Source organism: Lottia gigantea, assembly GCF_000327385.1.
Source record: "Lottia gigantea unplaced genomic scaffold LOTGIsca_22, whole genome shotgun sequence".
Lineage (NCBI taxonomy): Eukaryota > Metazoa > Mollusca > Gastropoda > Lottiidae > Lottia > Lottia gigantea.
In genome coordinates this window covers 407,559-418,531 of record NW_008708555.1, presented here as the reverse complement: position 1 = coordinate 418,531, position 10,973 = coordinate 407,559, and the positions used below count along the sequence as shown (strand labels likewise).

At 33.0% G+C, this 10,973-nt stretch overlaps 1 protein-coding gene across 1 annotated transcript; it reads right to left on the bottom strand.

Annotated features, from left to right (window-relative positions):
• Positions 1–3,707: 3,707 nt before the first annotated feature.
• Positions 3,708–10,560, bottom strand: LOTGIDRAFT_159823 (hypothetical protein; the record flags this gene model as incomplete). Its single annotated transcript, XM_009054531.1, has 16 exons — positions 3,708–3,870; positions 4,191–4,302; positions 4,705–4,832; positions 4,961–5,089; positions 5,494–5,577; positions 5,998–6,116; positions 6,623–6,829; positions 6,979–7,078; positions 7,437–7,687; positions 8,041–8,145; positions 8,264–8,383; positions 8,734–8,820; positions 9,054–9,193; positions 9,487–9,592; positions 9,949–10,017; positions 10,399–10,560. 16 exons carry the CDS (start codon positions 10,558–10,560, stop codon positions 3,708–3,710), a joined length of 2,082 nt encoding a protein of 693 aa, XP_009052779.1.
• Between the last annotated feature and the right edge of the window lie 413 nt (positions 10,561–10,973).

The following is a 10,973-nucleotide window of genomic DNA, read 5'->3' as shown; positions in this document are numbered from 1 at the left end:
AAGATGATGAAGATATCAAGGTTTGGGAAGATAACTGGGATGATGATAATATAGAAGATGATTTCTCTAAACAGCTCAGGTATAAATAGATCTATGTGGAATGTAGACTCTCAAATCAAATAAGAATTAGTAGCACAGACAGCTCTCCTAGAATTGATACAAAGTAGACAAACCCTGTGCAAGAGAGATTTAGAGTAGATAACCATTTTATTTTGTTTCATTTCCAATAAAAGGAAGAGTATTAACTATTCATAACATGTCTCCTAACGAAACATCAGTTCAAAAGCATTTTTTTTTTCTATCCCTTTTATATGAAATGTAAATGTTCTCTACACATTGAATGTTATGTTTTCTTATTTTTCTAGTGCATTGTGTGAGAAACTTGGGGCCGTATGCAGCGCTCTTACCTTGACTAAAGTTGAACTTTGGCTAAAGATAGGATTAAGGCTTTCATTTTTCTACATTTGATAGTCAAATTTAAGCACGACTTTCGTAAAGATCGACCGGTGCATACCTTAAGTCTAACTTTAGTCAAAGTTTAGGTAAAGTATGAGCGCTGCACATGGCCCATTGAATGAGCATTGCATATGAATTGACACAAAAGTTATCAATTCTGATCCAAATTTTGTGTATTTCAGAGCGGAATTAGAGAAACAAGGAAAGAATTCAGATGGAACAGAACCAATGAAAATGTAAAGGACATGAAATAAGACTCCGATTTTGACAACTACCTAATCTCAACTCAGAATATTGTTATTACTCTTTAGGTCTATTATAATGTTTTCATTCAGATCTTACCTCAATTTCTTATATTTCATTTTCTTAATAACTTCTAAACTGGCTTGTTCTTGACATAGTTCGACATGTAATTGCGAGGCTGGATGTAATTTAAAAGGCACCAAACACACCTTATTAACTTGTCCTGATATAGTTAGTAATGGTAAGGCCGGATATAATTTGATAGGCAACAAGAAACATACCTAACTTTACTAATGAACTCTTCAAGTCATATATACACTATCCTGTTGGTTGAATGTATGGGTATGAGGGAGAGTTCAATTAGATGTTCAGGGGGTGTCATATAGATGACTGACACATTATATCCAGTAATTTGTGACCGAAGATATTGGACATGGCCATGCCTTGACTTAAATTTAGCAGTTTATGACTTGATCTGGTATAAACTTGCACAGATATTTATGCAGATTTTGGTTAAACTTAAAGTTAATGGGAAATAAAACAAAGAAAGACAAAATTGTGTGCACTCAATCCTTTTACCATTAAAAATCAATTTATTTTCAATTTGTGAGCTTGTGACTTAATTTCAAGCAATCTAATAGTTATTTTGAATAGGTGAATGAAATATCAGAATTGTTTGAGATTTTCTTTGAATATTTCGAGAACACACGTCTGATCCTTTCTGTCAAGTTTCAGGTGATTAGAAACAAGGGAAGGGTTGAATGCAATACCTCATTATTGACAAATATTTTTCGGAGGTTAGCTTCAGTGTTTGGTGAAATTTCAACACTTGTATTTCGAAACATTGTTAAAAAATATTTAATGTGTTGATTATCACATATGAATATTACCATTTCTGAATTGAGGCCAAGTCGTATTGAAATACAGTTTTTAACTTTTGAACAAATTTTCATGAGGGTATGCTTTCATTTCATTTCTTTATGGCTATTGGAAAGTCTCACAACTTTTAGTTTCTGTTATTAAAGTTGAATTTTGTTTAAAAATTACAATTCTTTTGATGTTTATTATTATATTGCACCAACCTCCATCTCCTTACCAGAATTGGCCAATAAATATGGTTGATTAGTCCATTTTATTTTGAGGTAAAATAGAGAGTAATTAACTCTTTATTAGCCAGATTTATGTGTTAATTATTGCTCATCTTGCCTACAAATAAAGTGGACTGCCCATGTTTGTTGCTCATCTTATGTGGATCTTTTGGGCATTTGAAGACCAGTGAGCAAAAGTATTTCCTGGACCATGCCACTCATATGCTTGCTATAGGGTATTTATATATAGGTAGAGATCCCACAATAGCGGAATTCATCTTAGCTGTCCTTGAGTAGGACAAACTACTCTTACAACTGTTAAGTTGTGCATCATGTGATACACAAACCTCTATGACATCATGGCCGATCTCTCCTATTTGAAAGGGAAACAGGCTTGAAAGTTTGCATGAATATTATACAGAGGAGTCTCATTCTGAGATATGACAAAAATAAATCCATGCTGATCTACTTTTTTGTGACCTTTGGCATTCCAAATCATGGCTCATAATATAATTTAGCAACAAGGAAAGGACATACCTCTCCGAAACTTGGCCAGGCTTGTCACTTGGAAGGTGGGGCTACGAGTTTATGACAAGGTCAATTTGGGTCCATTTTAATGTTTACAATATACATAATATAAATTACAATAAATATCCATTATATATACAATAACAACATAATTTGACACACCCTTAGATATGGTGAATTTCCAGAAGAGTGGTGGGGCCAGCCTCCTGATACTGCAGTTACAAATAGGGCACAGACTGACTCAAAGGGGAGACAAGAGTCCAGTTTGTTCTCTCAAGACATTTTTAGAAAAATTGAAATGATTTGGTGCATACTGACACATATTTTGCCATGACATAAAGTTACCTTTTCAAGGTTTGCCTCGTTCTGGATTCAATATGGCCGACGCGTGAATAAGGTCTATACTCTATAAGTAGCCCCAGATTATAAGATTATATTTCAGTTTATTTGAAGATACTCTAAATAATCAGCATATTTTGCTAACTATACATAAAGCTTATTAAATTGCACTGCTACATGGAATACTTTTATTGACCTAGTAGAAATCTTATAAACTGATATAAAGTGAGTCATATTTTGAATAAAAAGTGTAATATGTGGCACTCTTGCATGTATGTTATTTTTTTAATTCTTTATTCTATAGTTGTTGAAGAGGCATTCATCTAAGCGGTAGGCTACTGAAAATCTACAATTCAAAAACTAGCTTGCCACATACAGTAATGACCACAAAGAATCAGCAGAATTGACAGAACAAAAACCATCATGAATCATTTTTGCTGAAAGATTTATCCTTGAGCACATCCAACTGAGACATCATAAGATTGAGATAATTTCTTATTCATTATTTATATAAAGCTGTAATAATCTAACACTGTGGATATTAAACTGTGAACAAGTTGAATTTCCTTCTTCGCTATTTTTTCAGAGAATGGGCTAACAGAAATGCCGATAAATAGTGGAAAAGAAGTTCGACTGGCTCACGTACTGCCCGTTCGATTACTTGCGCCGCTCTTACTCGTGCAAGCTCGAATGCGTTCGTTTTGGCAATGACGTCATCACTTGCGCTTACTCGCGTCAGGCAGAAGTAACCCACCCCCCTGGGCCGGTTACTTCGGCAAGTATCCCAATGTGCAATACAAGAAGATGGCGGACAGTGCGATCAATACAAATGTGTTTGTGTTCGATGACCTGCACCACGCTTCCACGACAATGTTGTGGCGTGACCTGTCCATATTTGCCGGCAACCATGTGACAGCCTCCTCGGGTAAGCGCGAAACCGTGTTTACGCGCTTGCACTACGTATGTCAAACAATGCCTGAGTAACATTGTCGTGGAAGCACGGAGCAAGTAATGGAACGCGAAATATGATAATCAAAACTATATTGCACTCTATCAAGTTCCAGCACTTTGTTTAAATTGTCTTAAAGCTTGAAGGAAAACTTTCTTAGTTTCATCCATAGTTTGTGAATAAATACGTAAATCTTCTTGTTTAGCGTTCAGTGTACTCTGTAGAGCTGATTTCAACGCTTCATTTTCATCTTTCTGTATCTCTAAACTATAAATAAATACCAACATAAACAAATTAATACCGTAATACAAGCTGCATTCTAACTATAACCTTAAAAATTTATAATGATAAAAACCCACGAACTTGCGATCTGAACCACAACACTTAAAATCCAAAACAACCTGCACCACTGACATGGGGGAAACTGTATTGAAAATCAGAAGGTATTATCCAGACTTATGCTGGGATTGAACCCTGAACCTTCATGTTAGCGAGCAAGCACCGTATTCATTGAGCCACTAAAGCTGAACAGAAAGTAAGGAAATGGAATAAACCCTAGTCCTGATTGCTTGAGAAAGATAACTCACCATGTCTGCAGTTCATCAAGAGATTCAATATGATCCTCTTCATTATAACTAGTATCATTGGTTAATCTAGACAAGCCTTGATTAACAGGTCCTTTCTTTCGGCCAGTTGTATCTGAAGGATGAATAAATTAAAATTGAAGTTCAACCATCAGGTCAATGAAATATTGAAGCACTAAAATATAATCACAAACATGCTTTTTTATTTTGAGGTTTAACACACTTTGTAATTTTTGTTGAATCTGAAAAATGCACAAAAATGGTTGATGGAGCTTGATGTTTTTGCTCATAAATTTAGATTTTGATTTTTTCCTGATTAACCTTACCCATTTAGACCTACAGCTGGGTCAATTGGATTAATAAGGAAAGATAAATTTCACATACCAATTAGATAAGAACCCCCGATCAACATTTTGCAAACTCATCATCGCGTAAGGTTTCAAACACTCTAACCCACTATGTTACAGGACCTCTCAGATATTATCAAGTGGATCTACTATAAAATAAAGTGACTTACTGCCTTTATTTTGTTTAGCCTGTTCCACCTTGTATTTAGCTACTTGTTTCTCTAATAAAGCATTGTTACGTCTCTGATTTATCAGCTCATTCTGACTCTCGTTAAGTTTTACTATATTCTCGTCAACTCTAAAAAATAAATTTGATAAAATTTTAAATTGTCCAAAGAGTTTACCAAAGAACAACTAAGCACAAAAATTAAATTCAGTCTAAAATCCTATTTTAAGATGTAGGACTATGAAGAATTTGTAACCAACCTCTTCTGTAAAATCTGTAATAATTCAGTGAGACGTTCTCTCTCTACCTCTGATGTTTGTAATAATATTTTATATTCCTGACACTGATATTCTAGTTCTGCTACTTGTTGATTCTGTACTGTATTATTACTGAAATAGATAGAAATTAGTGAAAGTGGCTGTAAAAAAAATATATACTTGACACAGACTGAGGAGAAAATTCAGCAACACCAATTACAATTATTTTGCCAGGACAGCGGCATTAGCTTGCTCTTTTTTCGTTTTTCAACTGTCGAGGGATCTTTAACATGCACAGCCTGTAGCACACAGGGTCTTGGTTTATTGTCCTATCCGAACGACTAGACGCTTTTTCCATGTCTTTTTTGCATCTCTGACAGGGGGAAACCAGGTTAAAACATCTGAAGGTATTATGACAGGATTGAACCCTGGACCTTCAGGTTAACAAGCGTCTAACTAACAGTTTATAAGAGATTGTAATATGACTCTGTGACCAAACATATTCTTGTTCAGTCGCTGAAAGCCTAAAAACTTACCTAGAAGATTGAGGTCTAACTAAAGATGTTCTGGAAGAATTTCTACCACTGTCTATTCTACCACTAGGTGGTCTTTCACCGTGTCTAAAATACAACCAAAATATTCATTGATTAGCTTTGTCATTAATATTGAACAATCTTGCTTAATTCCCTCCAGTTCTTATATTTGTATATTAATTTCCAACAGGTCTCTAGCTACAGATGGGCAAGGAAACAATAGACTGCCCCCCTGAAAAAAATATGACAACCAACCAATTCCTTTACAGCAATTAAACACCATACATCATCGTTTCTCTGGATATATTATTTGTCCCTCTGAACAATCAATCTGGCTAGAGCCTGATTTAAAAACACCAGCTGCTTCATGTTTACAATCTTAACTACTGTAGTTTTCATTAACCACTACATTAAATATTTTATGTACTAGAAAGATAAGCAGGGGGCACATTATAATTGCTAGCACACTTTATTTAGAACTATACGGTAACAGATTTATTAAATTACCTGGAAGATGGAGGTGAAACTGATTTTAGTACCATAGGATCAGTTGTTTGTCTTGATATTGACCTTCCTAGAACTGGTTTCTCTAAATACTGATTCTCACTCTGTAGTTTCTGTAAATGCTGTAACCAAACATCAAAATTATTAAGGGTATAGAAATGTAGTTGGAGCATATAAACTATGTCAAGGGCAAGAACTCTACAATTGTTCATAAATATCAGATGGGGTCTCTGATTTCACATGGTGTACCTTATAAAAGTTAATCAAAAATAAGTCTCACCAAATTGTGAATCAGCAAAAGACATCAGATGTAAATAGACAGAATGATTAGAGGATTCAAGCTTCAACTTGTTGGCAATGGCAACAATATTTCCTGGATTAACCATATAGAATCATTAAAGATATTTTATTCGAGTTTGTGCAAGATATATCCATTGTGATGTTTAACGTACACTGATCTGAATATGAATACCACCTTATTCTTTTTCTGAGGATAATGTGAAGTTAATTAATCTGTTTAAACATGGATTTTAAAATTCTTACCATGTGATCTAAGAATACACATAAAGAATATAGTCCAGCAATCTGTATTGCCCAGGAGATCTAAACAATGTCATTAACTATTTACCTGTATTTTTAATTGATTAATCTCTTCCTCTAATCTATGAACCATTAATTCTCTCTCTGATATGATACATTTTAACTGTTCAACTATATTAGACTCTTGTTGTGACTTGACGGCCATTTCTTTCAGTTTATCAACTTGGTTTAAATTGTTCTGACGTTGTTGAGAAGTTGTTTGATCCAACATGTCTTTTAACTGGGCTTGTTGTTTCTGATTATAAACAGGAAAGATTTGTTAGTTCATGGACAAACATTATAGTATACATTGTGGTCACAGACTAAACTAAACTTTCATACTTCCTTTCTTTTTTATTTCTTGGTGATCTAATTCCCAAATCATTATACATCAAATAAACTTACCATTAAAGCTTGTATCAGTTCATCATCATTTTTTCCCTTCTCTAATAAAGTTGTCATTTGTTGTTTGATTGATTTATTCTCATTGCTTAGTACTTTATTTCTATAAAGACAAGAAATTAAATAGAAATTTACAATCTACTGTTTTCATTCCCAAATTAACATCCAAACATTCTTTGAGCCCAATATCAAACACAAGACAAGGCAAGGCAAAAATCGGTAAGTTATTAGGCTTGTAGGGACTGAACAAGAATATGTATGGTCACAAAGTCATAATATTACAATCTCTTATTTGGCCAGAACCCCAAATAAACAACACATAGCCATTCCTGTTTCTCCAAAACACAATATACCAAACTGTCATTTCATAAAAACTCAGATTTTAATTTTTTAGAGTTTACCAATATGATGACACTATTTCTATTTGTTTGTAATTACTCAGAAAAACTCAGACTCTTTACCTCGCTTTTGCTGCTTCAAATTTAGATTTCACTGTAGAATGATCATTTTCAAGAGCTTTAAATTCATTCGCCATTTTTTCATAAGCTTCTTTCTTTTCTTTCTCGTATTTTTTTAACTCTTCTTTATATTTTTCATCTTGGTTTCGTTTCTTTGATGATGTTCGACCCATGAATTCATTTTCTAAATCATCTTCATCGAGATCACGTAATTTTTTAGGTGTTGTATCAACTTGATTCTTTAATTCTTCAACCTGAAAGACAGATAAATGAACATGATTTATTTTTTCCCCTGGCCCAAGACAACCTTAGAAAATAGCTTTGACAAGGCAAAAGATTCCAAAATGTCTCAAAATGTTGAAAAAAATGTCAACTTTACTACAAGAAATTGTTACGGATTTACAGTACTCATTTTAAAGCCATCAAAAGATCTATTTATATCTTCCACAAAAAAGGAAGGTGCAGGATCTGAGTTTGGCATTAATTAAAATAGAAATTAGTTTAAGAATAGCCAACAAATAACCTTTATTTTAGAAAATCATTTATAACAGGTTGACAGTACACCTATTTTACTTATTTAAGACTCAGTAATACCTCTACCACCCACCTTTTTCTGTAGTAAGAGTATTTGTTGAGCACGACCCCTCCAGTTAGACTGACCAGACAGTAAAATCTGTATATTGACGTTTTCTCCTACCTCTTGACTTAATGCCTGCGAAAAAAAAATATCACATTCGAATTATCCATAAAACCATTTTATATATTCATTTTTATTCATTAGCCTCACACTCAAACATATAGGCTTATTGCTTGAATATTAATAGACTGACCTTATGAGCAAGTTTTAATTCTTGTTTATATTGTGTGGACTGATTTCGGAATTCTGCAACTTTGTTTTCAGTGTGTTTTAATTTGTCTTGTAGTGCTTTTATATCTACTTCTAGTTGTTCCTAAAATATTCATTAAAAAGTGAAATAAATTGTAATAGTAAAGAGGTTTCGCACATCTTTTTTTGTGTATCAGGGACAGCCTAAATTTTGCATCAGATCAGATGTCTGTGGTTCCTGCAATTCCACTAAAACTAAGTATTTTATGACGTCACTTATCGTGAAATATGCTTGTATACCAAAAGGCCCTTCGCGATTATTGCGATTGCAGGAACAACAGACGTCTGATTGAAAATTGAAAAAAAGTCTGTCACTCATCGGTCTATAAGCTTCGAGGGTTTAAATTCAAAGCTCAAACTTTATAAAGATCAACTACTTAAAACAAAATAAAAGTAAAATAAGAGTTATCTGACCTTGTCATTATCTGTATAATAAACAGAACGTTGACTAACAGCTGACCCTAGACTAGATCTAGACGTGTCATCTGGTACAGACGACATCTAAAAAAATAATATAGAATACGAAATTAACGAAATATTTAACATTAATTTCCAAAACATTTTCATTGTAACAAACAAAAATTCTAGAATAAATTTAGTTTTCACATCTTACAATAGATTTTTACCTTCAAAAGCTTAAATTATTTTATAGAAAATATCAAAATTGGATATGAAGTTTTGTCGATATTTTCATAAATAAATTTTTGTTATCTTATTAATACACAATTTCTCACCTGCATTTGAAGGTCATGACATTTCTTGTTAATTTGTTTTGATCGAGTTTTCTCTGATTCTAGTTCAGCAGTCAATTCACGAACTTTCTTGGATAATTCTACTATTTTAGTACCAGCTGTTTCATTAGTGACTTGCATACCTAAAATAAAATAGTAACTACACTTTTCATAGAAACGCATTTTCTGGTGTGGATTTTGTTTGAGTAAATTTCACAGGCTAAGAGAATATCAAGATAATTTTTTATACAGATCTAAGTGGTTTATTCAAGGGTAGCCAAGCTGGTTGGTGCATTTCATTAGGTAACATCCCCTCAGATCTGATATGAAAATAACATCCCTTCAGCACTGGCCCAAAGACTATAGATTAACTAGGATAAACTATCTGTATCATCTCTATCTTTGCCAGATACTGCCACTATAATTCCTGATTTACCTGAAAGAGCATTCTTTTCTTCATTCTTCTTCTTTTTTAACTGTTTGATTTCAAATTCTCTTTCACTTAATAATTTATAACATCGGCCATTTTCATCTTTTAGTTCCTGATAAAAAATTAATACTGATACTTCATAATCTCAAAATTTGATATTGATTTTAATGTTTGAGCTGAATACCAATACTATAACATCTTGTAGAACTGTAGCTTATTCATATTGAGACTAATATATTGTGGATCATTTTCCTGGTCGTGTCAGAACGGTGTGGTCATATCTAGGCTAGTTTAATTTGTTAGTAAGTTAGTAAACTACACGAAAAAAACATGAATTGGTATAAAAAAAAACCATCTTAATAAGGTTGCTTGAATAAAAATCCTTCAATAAATTGTACCTTTGTCTTTGAACACATGTGACTCAAGATAAAATTCAGGATTAAACTAAGAAGTATTAATAAAACTTACTCTAATTTCATTATTAAGATGTTCAACTAATTCTTCTGATAAATATCCTACTCCTGTACTTCTTTCTAACTAGAATAATTAAGACAAGATTCAATAAAATAATTTGATAAGAGACTGAAAGTATTTTGTGTTCTTGTTAAATCTCCTAGGCCTATAGAGTATAAATAACTTCTTCATTTAAAAATTGACACCCAAACATGACCATATCACTTTGGTGTAATGGGCCTAATTCTGACCCATGTAATAGACACTTTTCTAAATGCAGCAATTTGACTGGATTGTACGCTAGCAAATCAAGTTGATATATTCCATGGCACAAGAAGGGTGGCTATCACAGTTCGTAATAGCTTGACACTGTTTGTCAGTATAGTTTTAGGGGGGTTTTCTATATCAGCATTAAGGATTTAAAATAAAATTCAAATGTCAAAACAGGCTTATTGAAATATCTACCTTTAAATCTAAATTATCATCAACACCAAATGTTTTCTTTTCTACTGAATTATTGGATAAATTCTCTTTTTCTTCTTTCATTTGTTTACGTCGTAATAATTTCTGTTGTTGTTGTTCTTGTAGAAGTTTAAATTGTTGTTTTAAACTCTCATCAGCCTCCATCTTGACTGGACTAGCTGTTTAATATTTATCAAAAATTATATCAATTTTACTTCAAATCAGTTTGATCTTGATTGAAGATAGATGAGCAGTTGATGATAGGCCTAGGATGTCTTAGAATCAATGTTAGAAAATATGAACTTAGGACATCCTAGTGCTAAGATCGTTTCGAGAATACAGAGCCTGGTAATTTACAATACTTGATCTAATTAATCTAATTTTTCCATTAATGCACCACACAGGTTATTTAGCCATGAACTTGTCTAGTTTCTTTTTCGCTATTTTACCAGCACTTCAGTTTGCCCATGTGCAACAAAACAAATTGAAAAACCGTGGTAATCATGTCCGACAAGGACAAGCCCTAAAACACTAATGAGACCCTAAATCTAAACTTAAAGTAAAGAAGATCCTAAAGG